At 38.9% G+C, this 22552-nt stretch overlaps 2 protein-coding genes across 3 annotated transcripts in view; one reads left to right on the top strand and one right to left on the bottom strand.

Annotated features, from left to right (window-relative positions):
• Window positions 1–4699: 4699 nt before the first annotated feature.
• ppef2a (protein phosphatase with EF-hand domain 2a) lies at window positions 4700–17887 on the bottom strand. The gene is made up of 17 exons (XM_063489275.1): window positions 17836–17887; window positions 17653–17661; window positions 16537–16664; window positions 16386–16440; window positions 16136–16311; window positions 15848–15962; window positions 15512–15558; window positions 14808–14974; window positions 14678–14714; window positions 13803–13952; window positions 13376–13714; window positions 11995–12180; window positions 11690–11832; window positions 10992–11098; window positions 10132–10298; window positions 9245–9332; window positions 4700–8329 (listed from the first exon to the last, which is right to left on the bottom strand). The coding sequence occupies exons 1-17, from the start codon at window positions 17885–17887 to the stop codon at window positions 8076–8078; spliced, it is 2220 nt and encodes a 739-aa protein (XP_063345345.1). The 3' UTR covers window positions 4700–8075.
• Window positions 17888–19809: 1922 nt separating this feature from the next.
• Window positions 19810–22552, top strand: part of LOC134638906 (uncharacterized) — a 4726-nt gene continuing 1983 nt past the window's right edge. The window contains exon 1 of one of the 2 annotated variants that reach the window (XM_063489855.1): window positions 19810–19850. The gene's annotated coding sequence lies outside the window, so the exon portion shown is untranslated. Of the gene's footprint in view, window positions 19851–20070; window positions 20091–22552 lie in introns of those variants that run through there. The other variant, XM_063489854.1, reaches the window with a different exon arrangement.

The raw sequence follows: 22552 nt of genomic DNA, 5'->3' as shown, positions 1-22552 counted from the left end.
AAAGTTAAATACAATGAACAATTATTGACAACACCTTTTCCCCCTACAACTAGGTTCAGATTAGCTAATGTGTTCCCAAACTTTTTCTTTTAAAAATTACCTGCAAATAATGCTTTTTAAATTATTGCTAATGTTTGGTCTGAATCACCATTAAATTCCAAATAATTACATGGCCTGGAGAGTCCACAAAACATGCAAAAATCATAAATATGTTGACCTAAAAGGAAGAAAAGGGAAGATTAATTTCAGTTTAACTGGAGCTGTGTTTTTTTCCAAACAAAACTTGATCATAAACTGCAGAAATAAACTAAATCCCAGCTGCAAAAACGATCACACAACCTGTTTCCTCTTAAAATTATGTTTTAAACTTTTAATCTTCTAAAAAATCTCCAACTTGGAGCTTTCTACTTTTCTGTTTAGTGTAACTTCGAATTAAATGTAGCAGCACTCATTAAAGAAATATTGTGATATAAATGGTAAACGCTTTAACTAGAGTTTTAAAAAAACAAAAGAATTGATGCATAGTTGAAATCACCAGGTCCCTGTGTATTTTCAACAAAAGATAGAAATAAAAATTAATTTTATTTTTAATTTAATTGACCTCAAAGTAGCTTCTGAGCCCATAAAATCACCCAGAAACTGTTTACTGATGTCAGAGGGAGGAGGAGGACTTCTATACATATCTAGGTCTTTTGCATCTTGATGAATCGCCCTTCTGGACACTGAAGCACTTACGTACTTACTTTTAAGGCACTAACACAGAGTAGAAGTACCTACCTGCAGTCCAGACTTGTCACTCGATTAAATAGTTGATGCCTTACCCTTTTTCCATACTTACACAATGTTGTTTAAAGAAGAGATGACAGTGTTAAACAAAATTAGCATATATTTTTTAAACACTTTTAAATGTTCAATTTTCAACATTTGAACTGGGTTCTACTTGTATCCTTGTCCCAACATGAGAGGACAAGAAATTGCTTCATAACTCTGACTAAGTGTTTACTGTACTGCTAGTCCAGATCGGTTTGATAAAGCATATATCTTTCATTCATGACGAAATAAGGAGCAATGACTCACTTTTTCCAGTACATCCAGTATATTTGGGGAGTTGGGTGGGCCTCCAGAGTCACTGCTCTCACTGTAAAATAGGAACAACTTCACACAAGTTTTCCAAGGACAGAGGAGGTTACATGTTTATCCTTCATGTCAACCTGTATCACAGACAAATCTACAAATCCGCGAGGACATGGCACGTGTACACAGCAGCAGCCTTGTGTTTATTATTTTGCCTGACGGCCTCGGGCCAGCTCCCTCTCCCTGAGCTCTTCTGAGAATTTACATCATATATTTCTGCCTTCAAGGGGATCATTTCAGGGTCCGCAGGGTCAGCGCATTTTCTCTTTCAGCGGGTAAATTAAATGTTAATTATTTACATTTTTAAGACTTGACTGACCTTCAGTAGAGTTGAGATTACTCCTGATTAAGTGATGCCATTGTTTAGCTCCATATACATAAAGCAGCTGAGTGTAAAACCTACACTTCTTGTCTCTTTACCAACCCAAAATATAAGAAACCACAGTTTCTTTACTTGTACTCTGATTTTATTCCAAATTATGTACGTTTCTGTGATTCCAAATTACTTTTAAAGTTTCCTTGTTTTGTTTTTGAACAATATAGCCTGTAAATATAGTTCCTATAATTGGCTATAACAAAAACATGCATGTTTTCATTGAACTTCAAAGAAAAGTGATAAAATGGTAAATGGCTTGTATTTGTATAGCACTTTACTTAGTCCCTATCGACCCCAAAGCGCTTTACACTACATTCAGTCATCCACCCATTCACACACTGGTGATGGCAAGCTACATTGTAGCCACAGGTGCCCTGGGGCGCACTGACAGAGGCGAGGCTGCCGGACACTGGTGCCACCGGGCCCTCTGACCACCACCAGTAGGCAACGGGTGAAGTGTCTTGCCCAAGGTCACAACGACCGAGACTGTCGGAGCCGGGGCTCGAACCGGCAACCTTCCGATTACAAGACGAACTGCCAACTCTTGAGCCACGATCGCCCTGATAACAGTTTTCACTATTTCTTAAAAACATCAATTAAGATAAAGGTTAGCGAGCAGAGCAAAGACGCATTTTAAAAAGAAAGTGAACCACGAGAGAACATCAATATAAAAGAAGAGGACATGTTTTCAGGTGACAGTTTGCACATCTAGAGTTTAAAAAGTTGCTAGTGTACATTTAATTTTATTTGTGTGTTTGTTTGTTTTTTTACTTCATTGAAGAATAAAAAGAATGAAATGTTTAGACACTCCAGAGATTAAACGCCAGTGAGACACCAAGGACAAACCATGAAATGTTCTGTGTAGAAACAGTCTACACTGGCAAAATGTGATGAATACTCCGATTGTGGAATTGGTGAATTGAGTTTTGGTTTTGACTCTAAAATTTCTTTCTGAAGCAAAACAAAAGCTGTGAGCCGCTGAATTACAGTGACACTCAGTGTTTTTGATTAAAGTGTTTATTCGGTGACTCATTTCTCTAAGTTGGAAACCCACAAAACTGGATCTATCTGTTATCTGTTAACCCATTTAGGCAAGTAGACATGGTCAAGACGGCCTCCTGAGTTCAAACTGAGCAGAAAGGGAAGGGAAAGTGATCGGGATTTTCCTACATGATCATTTAGAAAAAGAGAAAATATCCAATGAGCGACAACTGTCTGGGTGAAAACGCCTTGTTGATGAAGAGAATGGTTTTACTGCTTTGAGTTTATAGGAAGGTAACAGTAACACAAATTACCAATAGTGACAATCAAAGTATGCAGACGAGCATTTCTGGACACACAGAAGCAGAGGACCACACCTGGTGCCACTACTGATGCTACAATTCACACAGTCTCGCCAAAACTGGACACTGTTTGTGAAAAATCTCAACTTCTGCCGCAACATTCAGATGGTAGGGTCAGAATTTTTGTGCTGGTGGTGGCGTAATGGTGTGGGGGTTTAGATAGATATATTAGGATTACTTGAAACTACACCGAAGTGTCCGTTACTAACTATTACTTAAAAGTATAGTCAACCACCTGCAAATCTGTCATGCCCGACCTCACCCGTCACTACATGCTCCATCAAACTATGAGTCTTTCTTTCACATGGTGCATTAGGCCAGAGCTCCAGCAGCTTTTCAACTGTAAGACCACCTGCAGACTGTGAACAATACTCTGGGAAAACTGGGTCTAACTGCTTTCTGCTTTGTCCCATAAGTTAGAGAGTGTCTGTGTTGGGGTTGGTGGTGGTACCATTCAGTCTCAGTCTCTGGGGGAGTGGATAATTTTTTAAAATGTTTAAAATTGCGATTATAAGATAACGTCATCACTCACATGTTTTTACAGTGAAAACCAAAGTTAAATCAATACCAGGCGTGACCATCCTTTGACTTTAAAACAGGAGAAGCTTTTGTAGGCTCCTCTGTCCTGGAGAACTTCTACAGTTCTTCATGTGATTGGAGAAAGTGCTGACTGTACAGACTGTAAACAAGCTCCACAACCAGCTGCATGACTTTCAATCACATGTTCAGCATTTGCCACAATCGCTCATGGTGATCAAGATCATTCCTTAAAACTACACAAGGAATATAAGCGTTAAGTGGTGAACATCTATTTCTCCCATTTTAAGATTTTACTATTCACAGTATGAACCTAATAAAACTTTTAAAGATGCTTACACATTTAAAAAACAGAAATATATTATTCTAACGCTAAGTTTGTTTTCTAATTAACAAAATATATTCCACACATTTTTATTATGAGTTATTTCTATGAAAAATCAGAATACTTTATTGATCCCTAGGGGAAATTATGTAAATCGATCACAAAATCATTCTGTGACTCCCACCTCAGCTGATTTCTTTTCTTTCTTTTTTTTGTACAATTTTTCCAGCCCAGAGGTGAAAGCATTTCTGATCCCTCAAAGCTGCAACCACAGTTTCCCGTTCTTTCATTTTAATTTTTACCCAGAGAACTGCTGCTCATTGGATATTTCCTCTTTTTCGTGATCATTTCCTGTAAACCGTAGTGACGGTTGTGCAGCAAAATCCCAGCAGAAGTCACTTAAATCGCCTTTCTGCCTCACTTTCATGCTCATCTTGAACTTTTCGACGATGACTGCAGTCTTTACCTAAATGCACCGAGTTGAACAGGTGTGTCTAATTACCAGCAACATTGTGCAAAAAAGGCAAAAAAACAAACAAAACCAAAAACAAATTGTCCTCATCCAGGTAAAACGTGTACACTTTGTTTTGTGAAACTTCAGGCAGCTCTGGACCTGTTTGAAAATCCACCCACTTAAAAGAGCAGAAAGCTACAGCCCTGGCTTTAAGGGCTCAGGGAGATAATGCGAGTGAAACCACAAGAATTCACTGTTTGCTGCTGCAGCTCAACTTCAGGGTGTGTTAGCTTTTAATCCCAACAGTGTTTGCTTACCCACCTAATGACTCCTACTCTTCTGTTACTCACCTGTCTCTTAAACAGTGACCACTTTTCTTCAGTCCTGTGAAGGCGATCTGTGCAGGAAAAGCTGTACTCGAGTCTGTTGTGCCCCCTGCTGGTGATTCTGTGAACTCAGTCAATCATTTAAAAACGACACTAGGATTTGAGTATTTTTACTTTCTAGTATGCAAGTAAAAAAATAAAGTGTATTAAATTATACAAGAACTTTATTTTAGTGGAGTAGAGACATGAGACCCATCCTTTTCATTATGTCCTTTCTAGTGGTTCTTAGGAGGATAAGAAGATAAAAGATCTGGAGTTGATTCCATGTGTTGAAGTTTCATTTAGTAGCTTTTCACTGCAATCCTCAGTATGAGGACCAAGTAATGGAGGCCACCATTAGGCTGGAAAAACAAAAAAAACCTAACAGGGAAAATGTAAAAATCTGAGGAAAAATTGACCAAATTAGCAACTTGGTAAAGTCTTAAAAAGAAGGAATAATAACTGAATTCTTTCCATGCTTAAAATCAGCTTCACAACTCAAGAAAACTCTTGTGGAGTTAGGTATATTATTATAAAATCGACAGTTATCTAAGGGGCCAGTTTTCAAAAAGGTGCAAACCACAAGAACAAGAAGGTCAAATTGGACTTTGCCAGAAAACATCTAGAAGAAACTGCAGAATTCTGGGGGAAAAAAGTGTTTGGACAGAAGAAATCAAAGTTAACTTGTACCTTAATGATGGAAAAAGGAAAGAGCGGGAGGAGAAAAAACAGCCCATGATCTGAAGAAAAGCACGTTATCTGTCAAACATGGTAGAGGTAATGTTATGGCATGGGCACGTATGGCTGCCAGTGGAACCAGTGGAAACTGGTGTTTACTGATAATGTGACTCCTGATAGGTATACATGGACAATAACCCAAACAAGGCAGAAAATGAGATATTCTTCAATGGCAAAGTCAATCACCTGAACTCAACCCAATGAAGCTGTTTTTTCAGGTATTAAATACAAAACTGAAAGCAGAGAGACCCACAAGCAAACAGCAACTATAAGCTGAGCAGAGAGAAAATAAAGAATTTAGTGATGATCAAGGTTTCTAGACTTGCCACTGATTGCAAGGGAAATTTTGAGTTTTATGTTTGTTCTTAAATAATAAGGATGAGAAATAAATGAATAAAAAACTGCTACCTTAATAAAACAAATTAGAAACTAATTACATACCTTCAACTGCAACAACTGAACATTTTTTCCACATACGTCTTAGGAAATTATGACATGACTCACTTTTTTATTTACAGGAAAGGTTTTACATGGTCAACATACTAGAAAAAAAGACAGTAAAATTCACATTCACACGGACTCACTGACTCTTTTAGTTGCAATTGATAATACTCAGAAATGTGGAACAACAGATTTAACTAAAAAATACATCACGCCTTGAAGGAACAAGTCCTGCACAATGATGAATTTACTGTTAAAAAATGATCAATCGTTTAAATAGACACTACTATTTAGATGCTTAGCTTAGCTTACCATAAAGATTGAAAACAGTTGTCCTGCTCTGTATGCTCTCTCAGGGCTCAACAGTTATCTTGAAATGCCTCTGGGCACCTGTTTATGCAGCTGTTTATGAGCTTTAATTTTAATGGTAGTGGCGGGATTAAAAACTACATGTATGCAATCAGCAGTCCAATCTGATAAAAACGGCTTAAAAAGCGTTTCTTAAAAATCTTTCTTTAAAAAGCTTTTTCCTTTCCCGGAAGTTAAGTTTCTGATGCCATATTTGCTGTTGTAAAATTTTCCTGTAATTCAGGATTCATTTCAGGATTCACCCAGTACCATATTTCTTACTTTAGTCCTCACTGATAAAATAAATTACGCCCGTCTGCAACAGGCCTAGAAATGTTTATCTTTTACACCGTATAAAAGAAACAAATGTGTTACTGATCTTCAGAAGATATCACCCACACAGATATCATCTTACATCTGCTGAAATATCAAGTTACTTATTTCTAAGCCACACTGAGTCACCGCAGTTTTACAAAACAATGTTGCGTATATGTTACACTTACAATGTAAAAATGTTACATTTGATAAAGTAACATTACACTACTCTGAATTTAATATGTTAGTAGTCTTAGTAACTGGTTATTCTGTGAACATGTAGCAATGATGTCATAACTTACAAAATTATGACCATCTTCAGCTTTGGCATTACAGAGTGTGTTTTTAGGGTGAATTTAGGTGACTTTGGTTTCCTTTTAGAGAGAGAGCAGGCGAGCTGTTACTTTCCATTTCCTGTCTTTATGCTCAGCTGAGATAACATAATAAGCATAACTCCCAAATTCTCAGACTACACCTTTAAACTTCAGCAACTGGAGGTAGATATACATCCTATAAGTCAAATGAATAAAATCATGAGTTCTCCATTCTGGACGGGTTGGGGGCTCGTTTGCTGCCCGACAGGAGGAGCAATCCCACCGCGCTCACAGAAAATATTATCAGTCCACGCTACATTTCAAGTGCTGCTACTGCTAAGGCACCAGTAAGTTGCAGATATTTAAAAAAAATTCTCCAGGATTCCTCCTAGATGCAACTCCTTCTGACCTCCTCTATACATCTCCATCAACACTCTCAAAGCAAAAATCACTGACAGTCACCCCACAGTCAATTCTTTCCCACATCTTCATGGTCTCCAATAACCTTATCCCGCTGTGGTTACTGCAGCTCTCCTGTTCTTTAATAACTTGTACCGGTACACTTGACCTCCATTCCCTCCATCCTCTTCTTACTCTCCAAGACTCCTTTAGCGACTCTGTTCTTTCCCAATCATCTGGTAACTGTTCCTACCATCCAGACCCTGTCTCGTTCTCAGCTGGCACCACCATGAGATAACATCCATCCATACGATGTGTTACCCTATCTTCCTCCTTTTCTTGAAATACCTCTTCACCACATCCAACAAATTCATAAAAAAAATATGTAGATGTTGTGAAAAATTATTTCAATAAGCTACCTCCCAAAAACCTTTGGCAAGCACTTTTTATATATTTAACACATTTCTTCATATATTTGAAGGATTCTTGTCTCTGTGCTCCTTCCCATCATAATGCTCTTTTACTCAGTTTTAACTGTTAATCATCACTCGAGTAAGATCATTACATGTCCATTTTAACACATCTGGAGTGTGAGAATCTTTTTATGTTGACATGAGTCACATTTGAAGCCGTTAAACGTAAATTCAGTGAATATAAAATGCAAAAATCACCCATTTTTGCATTTAATAAAATTGTTATTTTCTATACAATGCCTTTTTTTCACTTTTGGACTATTTTAGGAATATAAAGGAGACGTGAGTTGCTCAAGCTGCTGCGTTTTGCCCACACTTCCTCCGCTTCAAATGAGCATTTGCTGTCAAACACCCTGACCTCTAACCTCAACCTAATCCCCTGTGATCCAGGCGGCTGTTGCTCAGCATCATCCCGCATCTTTATGTGCGTCATTAAAAGCAGCTTGCGTTGGCTGCAGCTCCCTCTCCTCCCCTCTGCTGGACGCCGAGCTATCTGTTTAACACGCTTTTTCATCAAATGTTGGGATCTCCCTCCAGCTTGGTGAGGTCGGAGGCCGTGCCCATGAACATGCTGCGTCCTCGTTCCAGCCGGCTCTTCTTGTCCGTGAGCCGAAAGGCCTCCATGAACTCGTCGATGTCGATGCTGCCGTCATGGTTGCTGTCAATTGTGACGGCCAGGTCGGAGATGGCCTCGTCGGTGATCTCCATTTTCAGGTAGACGCTCAGCAGCTTCCAGGTCTGACGGAAGTCCTGCATGCTGATGAACCCTGAGGTGAAGGAGGAGGAGGAGGAGATTAGAGGTTCAAGGAGGAGTAATAGGCAGAAACTGTTAAAGAAAAGTGTTGCTGTCTGTGTTTGCATGTGATCAGAGAGGCGGGATGGAAAGGCTAGTAGATCAGTGGGTTAATCCTCGTTAGGAATCAGGCGACCGTAACCTCCTGCTGCCTGTTTCGCACGCTACAGGTGGATTAACAGAGGCTAAGCTCAGCAGACGTCTCCCACAGACACATCAGAGCCCTGACACACTTTACTCCTTCTCTCAATCATCTATGTAGATTATAAAAGTTAAGTAATTCCTTTTTTCTTTGGCAGCAGTTAAAAATTAAGTTAAACATAACAAATATATAACAAATAAATCAAGAGAAAAGTGTGCAGATTAAATATGACAAAACAATTATCTTAATGAGGTAAAACTCCAAAGCCATAATACATACAGAGACATTTTAGTTATTTAATGAAGAAAAGTATTTCTTTCATGTCTTTTGAAATTAAATCTGGCACCTGTTATATATTAATATTAGGCACATATTACTATGTAATTAGTAAATTAAATGTTTTAAGGCAAAAACTGACATTTAATTGAAGTTATATAATCACTATATTTCCTACTGAGTGCATGTGGTTGCAGCTCAGGAGGTAGAGTAGGTCATCTACTAATCAGAAAGTTGGTGTGTTGATCCCTGGCTGCTCCAGTCTGCTTGCCAAATATCCTTGGGCGAGATACAAACCCCATGTTGCTCATCCATTGGAGTGTGAATGTGTGTGATAGAAAGGACTTAAACATGTATTTTTTCTCTGTGCTGTTACTTGGGAATGATGCAAAACTGAGCGATCTAAGGGTAATATATTCCATTAGCAGATTTGCTTCTGCATCGAACAGCAATAAACAGTGGGTGTTTTACCTGAGTTGTCCGTGTCTACAATCCTGAAGATTGTCTCCAAAGTGGAGCGGTGGCGATACAACGTTTCCAGCAGACTCTGGTCAATATGCTGCAAAGACCAAAAGAAGAAAGTCCCAAATTCATAAAACAACACAAATAAAGTACAAAAGGAACATCTGCAGCATTCTGGTGATATTTTATATGCAGCATCTTTCAGATTGGTCAGAAAAATAATGTTGTTTAAGCAGCAAAACTCTGCTTGAATACAACCTGGCAACTGAAAAGATTTATTCCCACGCAGATGTTAATTTTAGGATTCTGGTAAAGATGTTCTTAGTCATCTTTAAGGAGGTTTTCACTTTTTTCCCAAAGACAAAACCAAAACAAAGGCCAATCCTAGAGTGTACTGAAAGAGGTCACTTTACTTAATTGACTTCTGACATTTATTGTGTCAAGTTGGTGTCATGGGGCTTTTCTCATTTCCCTATTTTGTACATCCTCGCCTCCCCTGTTTTCCTGCCTGTGACCTGGAAATCTATCTCACTGTGGCATCTTGAAGCAACTCTCATTCCTAACTCATTCTACTTGGGTAGACAGGAAGGCTACAAGGAAACCTGTAATCGATGATGCACAGGTGCATCCTTTACAAATAATTTAAGTCAACAACACATGACAGCAGCATGACGCCACGGAATACACACTGTGCCAGGAAAAGGACACAAATCAATGTTCCTTTGTATCCATTTAACCAATTTCAAGGGTGGGAGGGCAATTTATCTTTTCTACTTCTCTACAACTCCCTGAATCTCGGTATAAAGATCCCTTTTCTAAAGTTTCTCCATATTACATTATTGCATTTTCACGTAAACATTGCTACATCAGCTAAGACAGAGCCGGTGAGTTCTTACATCTGTTTTGGATCCTATGATGGCAAGCTCGTTGAACCACTCGTAGTAGTCTATCGTGCCTTCGCTTTTCTTGCAGGTGACCAGCTGAGAGCGAAGCATCCTCCAGGGCAGATCCAGATGCATCACACTCTCCACTGCAGAGGCCCAGTCGTTCAGAGACACCAGACCTAATAGAGGTGAAAGGTCATACTAATTATAAGAGCGCAAAGCTCTAATCCAAGTTTGATCACTGTCTACCTTGTCTAGACTATATCTAAGAAGTATTTTGCCACACAGTTTGAAAACATTCACACTAAAATATTATACTTTGTTATTTTGTGACACATTAAAGCCCACAAAATGTAAACAGCAGGCTTTTTCTCTGCATCAGGAAGACTGTGAGAGCCAACGCAAAAGCTAACTCAGTTCTGTTTTAGGTTTTTCAAATCCTGTGTGTATAATAATTAATAAACTACCTTTACTTGCAGGCTGTGTTTCAAAGAGAATGAAATGTTTGCTTATCCAAAAATATGTTGAAAAATCAACAACATCCATCCAAGTACCTTTTTTTTCACACTGTTGTGTGTTAGGCAAAGCTGTTTGTCTATTGTAAGTGAAATTAAATCCCTGAAACAGAAGTTTCTGTGAAACTCTGAAATCTTCTGAGCTAGACTTTTGCCCAGCCCACACGTTGTTTTCATCCTGCACAGGGATCATTATGTTCCACACAAATACAAAGGTGTGGGCTCATATTTCTTTCCAGCAAGTGAATATCTCTTGAGAACTACATGGAAAAAAAAAAGAAGGAAAGATCTGCAACAAAAAGTAAAGACTGATCCGATGAGGAATGAATCAGTTTATGAAACTCAAACTACACACACCTGTGTTCTCGCTGTCAAACTTTCTGAAGGCACAGAGAAGGTCAGACTTGTGCGCAAACAGCTGCTCCCGCAGGACTCTGAGAGCTGAGCGCTCGGTTCGCCCAACACTGCAGACGACGAACGGCAAACACAACAGCGTGGGAAACAATGGTTATCAAAGAAAGAGGCAAAAACGGTTTCTCATCAACGTCAGAAATATTTCAGGTGCTTAAGTTGTGAATTCTTAAAGTTAATAATGTAGATAAGCTGTGTAGACATGCAGAAACCACTACTTTCATAAAGCTTCTTTATTGACTGTTTAAAGGGAGCCTATTGTACTTCCCCTTATTATCTGGCCTGCGTACACTGTTATAATGGATGCTAGTCATATTAAATGTGGCCAAAATCTGACATTAGAAAGTTAGTGTATCTCAGGCTTCAGCCTGCTTTAACCGGTCCATAGCAAACAGTTTTTTCTACTCTTTCTACTCTTGGCTCTGGCACACATCTGACTGTGGACAGAGGTCTGAAGGTCTGCTTCAGACTGTGGATGAACTGAGGTTCTGCCCCAAGGCCCTGCATAATCAATATAAGGATTATTTTGATCAGTGAATTATGCAAAGCTACTCTAGCCTTTTAAGACTAAACCAAGTTTGAATTAAGTGACGAGATGATCTGATAATGAAGAATTTATCTAATGAAGTGAGTGTTAGTAGTACCTCTGTCTCACAGTGAGCTCTCTCGTCATGCTGCTGGCCTGATATTGAATCAAATAAGGCACAAGGTCAGGGCCCAGCTTCACGTAAGCCCCCCTGTTGCTCCCCACATCATAGTAATTGGAGGCAGAGAACAGAGTGAGGACCTGGATGAATGAAAGAAAGGACAAGCCTGTCATTAAAGAGGAAGGAAACACTGATGCTGATCAGGGGAGAGGTTTATGGTACATATGATACTTTAGAGTGAGGCTGATTTTGGTTTTAAAGTCCTGAATTTAGACAGCGAGCTGTAGGATTACTGAGCTGACCTTACGGTTGTGGCAGAACTCATAGCCCTCCTGTTTGCACTCATGGGAACGAATGATGAGCTGCAGATTGTGTCTGTTCAGGAAGTCCTCAGTGACATCAGGGCCCCAGTAGCAGCCTCCACCCCTCACCTCGTTGGGTATGCATCCATCCTGAGTCATTGGGTCACTCCACAGCAGGTCCAGGATCTGATGGGACAAAGAACTCAAAGTCTTAAAGTTTCTCTACTGGTATATTTAATAACCATTTCTAGCATTGGTGCGCAGTCCAACTTCACTGTCTGCTATTCAGTCAAAGATAAACATTAAATTAGATGAAAAATAAAATAAAACAGAAGAGACAGAAAAAAATCTGTGGAAACAGCAGCTGGGGAAAAAGCTAGCCAGTTTAAAAAAGTAGATTGAAGTCAGAGCAGAGAGATTAGTGACGTGGGGGATTACAGCCTCTGAAGTCTTATGCAGGCAACACACAGCACCTCCTGTTAGGTGAGCGTTGATTACTGTCTGAGTTTGTCTTTCAGGCTATAACTGGAGCAGGAGTGAGGTGAAAGGTCACGAGCTCTGACTAAATAATAAGTCAGTATAAAAATATGTGAAGAGTGTGAGTTTGTGGTCATGTTAGACTGTTGGTAATTTATTTCATTGTTTAATATAAATGGGAGTAAAACTACTAAAATCTTACTACAATTTGTCACAGTTACATGCTTCACATCATACAAATTGTAATATTAGACAAAGGCAACAAGAGTAAATAGAGTAATATTTATTAAGTAAAAAAAAAGCTATCCAAACCTACCGACCTTACATGAAAAAGTAGTTGTCCCCTAAATCTAATAACATCCTCGCCAGCAAGACCCGCCATTAAGGAAATGAGTCACCCACTCTTTTTTGCAGAATTTTTGAAATTCCTCCAAATTGGAAAGTTTAAGGTTATGCCAAAGCATTTCAATGTAAGTCCAGACTTCGACGAGGCCACTCTAAAACCTTCATTTTGGCAGTAATGAGGCCTGAGTGTGGCTAGTGAATGTGAAAAATGTGGTTAATCACAGTTAATTCATGATTTAATCAGGGTGGGAGTCTGGTAGATATGGTTAGCTTTTTCTCTTCCCATCATCATTTAAAAAAAGACATATTTTTATTAAATTGGGGTTTTTTTTGTCTGTTTTTTAATAATTTGAAGCATGCACATGTGACAAATACACAAAGAAGGTGGATTTTGTAGTGGATTGTTTTTTTCCTGTTTCAGCTGTCTCCCGTTAAACATCTGGCTTGTTTACATTTTTCTAGTTTTGGAATAATAAAACTGATTTCCTTCTAACACTGACACAAAAGGCTCATTGTTTACTTAGCAGCTTCTAAGAAAACATCTCTTCTACATACTCGCCTGTTTCCACTCATCCACGGTGGTGTCACTGCTGACAGAGTCGGTGGACAAAAACAGAGATTCTTGCTCCGGTTTGTTGATCTGGGCGTTCAGAGTTGGCTCTTCCCTCCTGCTGAGCTCCAGCTGGTTCTCCATGTTCACTCTGATCCGATCCGAGAAGTCCTGCAGCGAGCGATTTTGGAAGCAATCTCGGGTTCCCAGGGGTTTGGGATACGTGAAAGAGGCCCGACGCTGGAAGACCCTGCTGATGGCTGTGGTGTCCACATCTATGTCCGAGTCGATGGATATTCCCGCCAAGCTGTGGTGTCTCTTCTTCGGAGGTCTCAGAGCCGAGATGTACTGAAGAAAAACAGGAAAACACAGATCACACACATTGTAAGGATAGTGGAAAAATAACAGCTTTACTTATCACATGCTGGTTCCTCACAATGTGTCTGTCAACTCTGGCGAGGACGCCGAGGTCCGTGGAGTCAGAGATCCCTCCGTGGAGGACCAGCACCTTCTGGTCGATCACTGTTGCTAATGGCAACCAGCTGAAAATCTTCTGCAGCAGCTTCAGGATCCTCTTCCCGTGCATCTGATGTAAAACACAATCAGCAAAAGTTACTCAGTTAGTGCTTTTTTATTTCTCTCCTTTGTTTTTGCTCTCCTTGCAGACAGAAAGTCAGTTTGCTAAGCGGTAACATGTTTGTGAAGAGTTTACAAAGTTACATTAACAAGGAGATGCTTAAAAATAATGACATTTTCAGTTTTGGTTTACTAAAATTAAACTCCATTTGTTGATAAGATTGAATTAAGATTGTGATTTTTCTGGGTAATGTTAACCCACAGTATCTGTCTAACTTTAGCATCAAATCACAATCTTATTCATCTCAAAGTGCTTTATATATAGAAACCCAACCATCTACCGTTGGTTGATCCACCTGCAACTGGGAACGGTGGGAACAAAGAACCCTTAGACAGAACTAGTTTATTTCTGTGTGTGACTGAGATGTTGCACTGTAACTTAAGACAGCATGCAGTAAGAAAACCTCTGTTTTGTTTTGGCATTTTTTCTGTCAGTCTTTGACCAGCTCAGTCCCCCTGACTCAACAGAGACCAGATGTCCTGCAGTCACCTTCTTTAATGACCGTAAATCCTCTTAGCAACGTGGAGGAGTGACTGGTCTTATGTACATAAGACACTGGTTTATACTGAGCTTTCTTGGGAAGGCATGGGTGAAGGTAACCACATAAGTTTTGATTTGCTGCTGCCTAGAAAAGAAGCGATAGGGAGGTGCAGGTTTGCATGAGATGAACCTACCTTGTACTTATTCAACACCTCCTTGGTGAAGCCGTACCTAAACCATCCAGAGGAGTAAAGAAATAAAAGTTTGAATGACAACAGATGAATTTGTGTATACATACACATGGTGTATGTTTATTAACTTCACCTGAGGTTGACTATGTGGTCCTCGTGGTTTCCTCTGTTCAGGTAGACATCACTCGGGTAAACGAGCAGGAATGCAAACAAGATGAGGAGGATCTCAATAGAGTCCCTGCCTCTGTCCACAAAGTCTCCATTAAACACATAGGGCTTCTCTAAGGACGGCATGCCGTTCTGTCAGGTAAACAAGATCGAAGGAGCGCACAGTTAAAGGGACAAGCTGCAGTTTAAGTGTAAACAAATCAACCACATACAAACAAACCAAACAGTAGATTAAACCACTGATGCAAAAAAAGCTGCAGGTAAACTGAAACTAAAACCACCTGATTAACTGACAAAGAAGTTAATCAAAGAAGCACATCAAATACTCTCTGATTACAGCACCTCAATGCAAAACATGAAAATCATTAGATTCTCAGGAGTTTAAAATTATATATATTAATCTTTATTAAATTATTTAACTACACGAAAACATTTATTAAGGACATTTTTGGAACATTATCCTTAAATTATCTTGAACATATGAAGCAGGTTTGAAGATGAAGCAGTGATAGCAATAAAAATGATGCATTTTTATTAATTTTAATAATCATCATTTGTAAATTCCAGTTTTTAAAATGGTATATAAAGCTCATCGGATGAAAAAAGTCATTATTCTGGGTTCAAAGATGGGATTAATTCAGCACATTCAAAATGTTTAAGTTTTCATACCTTATAGAAAATCAGCAGCAGGTCTTCCAGCTGTCCGTGCAAATCACCTGTAACAACAGGACAGAAAGGGCTGGCTTAAAAATGACAGTAATTTACAGCACACTTAATTTGTATCTATAATTATTTAAACTCTGCAACTTTAATGTTTCACTCTCTTCCACTATGAAACAATGGTTTCTGTTGGCCAGCAGAATTGACCAAAGTCCAGTTTCTTATAATAAAACAAGACTAACATTTTAACGCTTCTTTGAGTTTTCATTGTCTTTACTAAATATTTCCAAATTTCATCAGTTCCATGTGCTTTACCACCACTATCAAAGAATATCTTTATCATACCACAAATTGTGATTTCTTTGCTGTGGCAGGTGGAGATACGGTTGATATTTGGCAACATGCGAAGCAGTTTCCACGTCTCCAAGAGGAGCTGAAGGACGTAGCGTGAGTGCAGCTGCTGCTGGGTGAGAAACGTGTTAGCAAGAAGGCCTCCAAAACAGAGAAAGCAAAGTCACAAGCATATAGGAAATAACTAGGACGGCTGCAAATAAAGCTTTTTATATTACAATGCAGTCAATTAATAGCACGTGCTGAACTTGGATGTAGAACATTTTCTCCAAAAAGACCTACTTTCTTATTCCTGAAAGCCTCCACCAGACCGACTGCTTCCTCTACCGTCAGAGGAAAGGTGAGATGAGGTCCCGAGTAAATCTCCGGCACCTCGATGTTCTTGTAGCAGAAGTACCTCTCCCACTCTGCGTCCCGGCAGACCTCATTCTCCCTGAAGATGTGCGAGATCAAATTTCCTGCAAGGTGGAGATGGTTCAAACTCAGAGATTTGATTTACAGAGAAAAAAACAAACTCAGAATAAAGTCTTACGTTCATTGCTCGATGGTGTGAAATTGTCCATGAGGTAGCCAAGGAAATTATAAAGCTACACAGGAAAGAGACAAAAAGGTTGTAGTTTTATTGTTAATTGTTTTTTATTAAACACTCAGGTCTCGACTGGTTTGTGGCAGCAGTTTCTCACCTTGATCTGGGCCTGCTCTCCGGAGTATTCGATGGACTGGAAGATGTGCCAGGTGTATCTCCGCCTCATCTCTGTGCGGGCGACGTACTGACGGTACCATCGCTGAATCAGGATGGCAGCTCTTATGGCTGAAACACAGAACACATGTGATCAAGAAAAACCTCACATTTTAATCATTTTTTTCACATGCTACTATTGACACACACAGTATAAGAGGCGCTGCAACACAAAAATCTGCTGTTTTTAAAACCTTTTTCAGGCAAAGCAGGCAAAATTTCAAAACATTTTTTTATTATTAGACTTGACTACCAATTCTAAGACTGTTTATTTCCTGATGTGCATTCAAGTCACAAGAGAAAGCTTTAAACTAACTTCTCAAATAGTGCTTGGAGGACAAACCAAGAGGCCAAACAAGGGTATTTATACTATAGCGGTACTATATTGGATGTGGTGTCATCACCTTTAGATGGGGCTGAATTCAGCGCATTAGATACCCAGAAAATGTCTCTTTCTGAATTAGTTTAACATTGAAAAAGGTTTAATTTTAACACAAATTATGATCTTTTTCTCCTCTGAAACAAATATTTTTGTTCCTAACTGTAACTAAGTATTGGCGCCAAAACCCAACCAAATGTGTGCGTTAAAGCTGGAGTTATAGATGTCCGATACCCTGTTCTTCCAATTATCTCAGATCCTTTTTTTTTTTTACCTTGAAATACTCTTAAAGGACTTCAGGAACACTTTTATTTCCATTCAGAATGGAGGAACGAACAGTTTAGCTGGATAACTTGTTCCTAACTTCCCTGAACCAACACTTAGCAATGAATTTCTACAAGTAATGTAAGAGTAAAGTTACTGTTAAATTTAAAAAAAAAAAAAAAAAAGGCATAGTGGCAGTTTTATGTCTGTATGGTTGACTTTAAAACCATCATCAGAAACAGATACAGATGTTTACTTTCTCCACTTTTCAATTAAAACTACATCCTATCTACAACTTTTAGTAAAAATATTTCCACCTCTATGCTTGACCCAGATACCAGAGGTCTGAGTTTATGTCCAACATCTGCCAAACAGAAACATCAACAAGACAAAAAAGGTCAAGCAGATGTGGCTTACTTGTAACAGCTGCAGGCAGCAGAGAAAAAAGAAACACCAAAAGACAAACACAAAGACAACACGTAAGAGCCAGAATAAGGTGATGAACGAGGTCATTCAGCAACAGGAAAGAGTAAAACTTTTGCAATCAGTGTGAATGGTCATCGTCCATGTATGTCAGTGTATGCGTATCACCTCTTCCACTGGATGTGGTGTGTTTGTGGAGATGGTTGGACTTTGTGACGCCACATCCCATGACTGTTCCTGTTCAAAGGACCAATCAATCATCGCATCAGTGCAAAAGGATTCAGAGTACATTTGGGTAATTCATCTGCTAGATTTAATATTTGAGCACATATTTACACTGGACTGCTTAAGTACTAAAGGGTTTTAGGTTTTGAAGCCACTACATTGTTCTCAGGCTGAGATAGAAGTTCATTACTCTGCTTCGTGCACATTTATTAATAGCTCTGCTTCTTTTTTGAACTCTAAGACACCCCTTCATTGACACTGAGAAATGCTGAGCATGGCTCAGAAGCAGCAGCGGTAGGCAGAGAGCTGGAGGACATTGAACTCGTTCGACTTTGTGGCCTTTTAATCTCATTACCCGCTGGTTGGCCTCAATCCTGCCACACAGGACTGTTTTGTCTGAATTCTACGAAGGGTTATGTAAAGCAATCTATGAAAAAAAGGAGGCAGAAATACCTTCACAGCCGGAAACCATTTTGCACAAATCAGCATTGAGAATTTGGAAAAATCTAACAAAACAATGAGCGTTGAATTCTGAATGGTTTGGTTTGTTTGATTATTTCACATTGTATCACATTTCAGGAACAAATCAAAGTCTTGTTCTATGCCAAACTTGGATCCAAAATTTAGTAATATATGACAATAAGAAAAGAACCAAAACTGTGATGTTTGGCGTCTTTTTTTCCCAGTTTGAACCTGTTTTTCAGTTAGCTGCTGTAGAAATCCATCTATACAGACTTACTCAACTATTAGATCTTGAAATCCGTTGCTTACTTACGCAGTCCCCTTCTTTATCCAGTCACCACTTCCCAGGTTATTTGGCTGTCAGCTTTCAGTTCATTTGAGTGTTTAAAAAGCCCTTTGCTGTGTTGCATCCTTCACCAGAATAGCAGCAAGGTGTCAGTTAGACCGGTCATTGTACAGAAGCTTCATGTATGAAGCAACCCCGACGGTGCAGCTCTCCTGGACTGTGGCTGAAGCTGCTTTAATCTTTAGTCCCTTGGTGTGATCACATAATCAAAGCACAGAGCCGCAAGTGGATTACCTGATCTAATGACCTGATAGGTCCAAATGGGTCTTCATGTAGGGAGATGGAAAAGTTTCAGAGGTAAACATTGGCGGCAAGAGGAGACCAAGTCTGTGTTTACACGTGAGCACCTACTGATGTTATGTCTGTAGATAAAAACAAATTTAAATATTCTTCACTGTTGACTTGATTTTATTTTGGATTTCACTGACCATTTTCTTAAATACTCAACCCCCAAGTGCAACAGTTTGTTGCTGATGTCATTGTACTGGCCTATTCTTCTACTCTGATCCTTTTTTATGATCGATAAAATTTTGGTGTGTGGGATGTGAACTTTTTTAAACCTTTGAAGTGGTTACAAAACATAAAACCTAAATTTATACACCATATATCCATACCCAACACATAGATTTGACCTAGAATAAATAGCACCAGCATAAATCACCGAAGAATAAATTAGTTTTTCAAAAATTATTTCTGGTTCAAATTTTATATTTTTAACCATTTTCTGTGTAATTATTGGTCATGTATACTTCAAAAGAACCTAAAAGTATTCAAATAAAAATCAAAACAAATTTAAGGAGTCACGGATTTCATTTCAGGAAATGACATAATTGTTCCATAAGACTGTTGTCTTTATAGCTTTTCCTTTTCACAAGAAAATATCTTAAGTCGCAGATGTTTGATTTGGGTTTTAAAAAACCAAGCAGACGTTACATTTTAGAAGTATTTACTGCGAAATTTGTACTTATAGTCAATGGAAATATTTACACTAACTTTCTAACTATAACTTCGACATTACTTTGAGGGGGTCATGTCATCTTCTTCTGCGTAACGTCAAACCAAAACATTTAAATCTGGGTTGAAGATAAACAATTACAACGCAGCCGAACGCTTTCGCTCTTGAACGCCTCCCTCACGGCACGCTTTCATAATGGCGCAGGTGAGTGAGGAGCTAAACGTCCTTTTCTGCATGCTGCATGACAACAGACTAATAATTTGGGTTAATTTGGCTGACGGTGTTTTGCGCTGAATCTTTTTTTTTTTTTTTTTGCCTCTAAATGAATAAATGAAGAAAACAAAGACTCATAAGAAAAGCGGAAATCCATCTATTGGTTTGTGTAACATTAGAGATCATAAAGGTTCAGGGTGGCAGTAATTCCCTCAGCTTCCGGTTTAATAGGTATTTAAAGACCTTTAATACAAAAGCCCCGTAGTTTCAACATGTTTTTGAAAGTCACAGTGTTCAGTTTTAATCGTCACAGCCGGGTAGGCTGTTTCCCACTTTTTTAGCGTTATGTAAGAAGTTATATTGCCCTGGCGCTATCAGCATGGTTGAGTCAAACATTAAAGAGTTTACAGCGTGTGGACTCTTGATAAGTTAATCCACTGAAAAGGGCTTAAAAATAAAAGATCATAAAAGTGATCACGTGTCCCAGTGTTTTTGGTAGTGTAGGTGTCATTTTCTCAGCACCTGGATCGCTGTTTGTGTCTTTGAAGACAAGGAAGCTTTTTATAACGCTATATTGTTGTTAGTGGAGGTCAACATATCAGAGTTTAATGTAGGAGCTGCTGTTTTTTAGGGTTGTTATTCAATCTTGGGCGTGTAGCATGATTTCATAATCCACTTCACTACTGAGCGACGGGACAAAGGCAAACTGTAGCTGTGAGCTGATTAATCAACTTGTTAATTTAGCGGCATAGAGGTTAAGGTGTTTGCAGGAGAGGCAGTGCCCCACATCGTCATTGCAGCTACTGCAGTGGGAAACTGTTGTGTTTTATGAAAAATACAAAGAAAAGTACAAAGTGAATTTAGGACTCACATGTTTTATTTTGTAGTTTGGATTTGCAGTTAGGATCAAGGCACAGATATTATAGTGTCTTCTTTTAAAAAGTACTGTTTGATTTGAATATAACGTAATGACCCTAAACTATTTTTTTTCCCTTGAAGTTTCATTTGAAAGGGTGACGATTGCATTTCCTTTGTTGAATAATTAGTTTCCTGGTAAATGACGCAAGAGAGGCAAAACTCTACAGGCTGTTCAGTCCATTACCCCCAGCCAGTCATGGCAGATGACCTGAGCCCTGTTCTGCTGGAAGTTTCTTCCTGTTAACAGGGAGTTTTTTGTTCCCACTGTCGCCTACTGCTTCCTTAAACAGGGTTTGTCTGTGTTAACAAGCAGTTGGAGTGGTATATGTATTAAAGTCACTGATGAATGTTTATATAGAACAGCCACTACTGACATATAAAACTGTTAAATGGTAAAATTAGAGTCAGCATGGGTGGGTCACCTGTTTGAGCTGTGGAGAGGCTGTGATGCTGATCAGTCCTACTGGACGTAATTAATAATTGTAATGGTAATAATTAGAGTATAAGAGTTACTGCAGTTGTGCTTCATGCAAAAATGCACTCTCCATTTGGAGTCACTCATATGGATCCTGCTGCTGCATGCTCGATAAAGATATTTTGACTTGTGACTCCTACAAAGCGTAGGCAATACAAAAAAAAACAACAACAAAACGGATTGCATTTGCACTGACCATTAATCGAGCTAAATGGCTGGTGTTTTTTTTTGTTTGTTTTTTTGAGAGTTCTATGAACAAATAAGTCATCTCCAGGTTTTTGTGGTGTTGATGCACCGGTGTTGCTATGAGTGTTATTTACAGTAAAATTGATGTGGACACAGTTAAAGCTAGATCACTAGATGTCTCATACCACTAACAACACATAAGCATGGGACTTAACCTAACCCCTAAAGCTCTGTGTTCTGGCCACCAGTTAAAGTTTTTTTCCTTTTAAATACTTCTACTTAATTTCTGAGAGAATCCAGTTATTCCATCATTTTGGGATGCCACTTGGCTTTAAAACTTAAATCACTTTTAATCCTCAGCCTCAGGTGCAGTCATAAAAGTTCAATTCTTGAGTACAGTTCTGTTTTGTAATTATCTCTAATGTTAAAAACCAAAGAACTAATTGTTAGTGGCAGCGGCATGGTGTTTGACGTCACCATTACCCACAAATGAAAGAACTGCCAACAATCTGAGGACAGACCGTTCACTGCAAAAAAGCCCGTGTTGTCCCCAAACAGCGCTCATTTAACATAGCTTCAAGGAATCAGCTCAGAGATGCTTGTCATGATCTTCTAAACAACATCAGTTGAAATTCAGTCAACAATATTGGCTTAGTTTCTGCAGTGAGCATCTGACCAACAACCTCATCATCATCCTCTGCAGTGGAGATGATCCATTTACCCCAGTCTGGATAAAACAAAGGGAACCAATGTGCAGTTTTGTTCGACTGGTAGAATGAAAGTTTTCATCTCTCTTCATCATCATATCATTGTTTTCATCTAACCAGGTTTAATAATTTTTAAAAAATTATGTTTTCTTTTCTTTCTCACACACATCCATGTTTCCAGACTGGAGACGTGATTTCACAATCTTCTGCTCTGACTTCGGGTGCCAGATTGTCTTTACTCCACATTCATTTTAGCTCTTAAGAGATCAAGAATTGTAGTAATTCATTCATTCATTCATTTTTGGGGGGTTAGTGATGCACAAGGACAAGCTGTTACATGACAAACCTAAATTTCTCTGAAAGGACATTTTTATTGCACAATAAAAGTAGTTTTATTACGCTTGTGA

Source organism: Pelmatolapia mariae, linkage group LG12 (genome assembly GCF_036321145.2).
Source record: "Pelmatolapia mariae isolate MD_Pm_ZW linkage group LG12, Pm_UMD_F_2, whole genome shotgun sequence".
Classification (NCBI taxonomy): domain Eukaryota; kingdom Metazoa; phylum Chordata; class Actinopteri; order Cichliformes; family Cichlidae; genus Pelmatolapia; species Pelmatolapia mariae.
The sequence above is the reverse complement of the archived record's forward strand: the minus strand, read 5'-3'. Positions and strand labels throughout refer to the sequence as shown.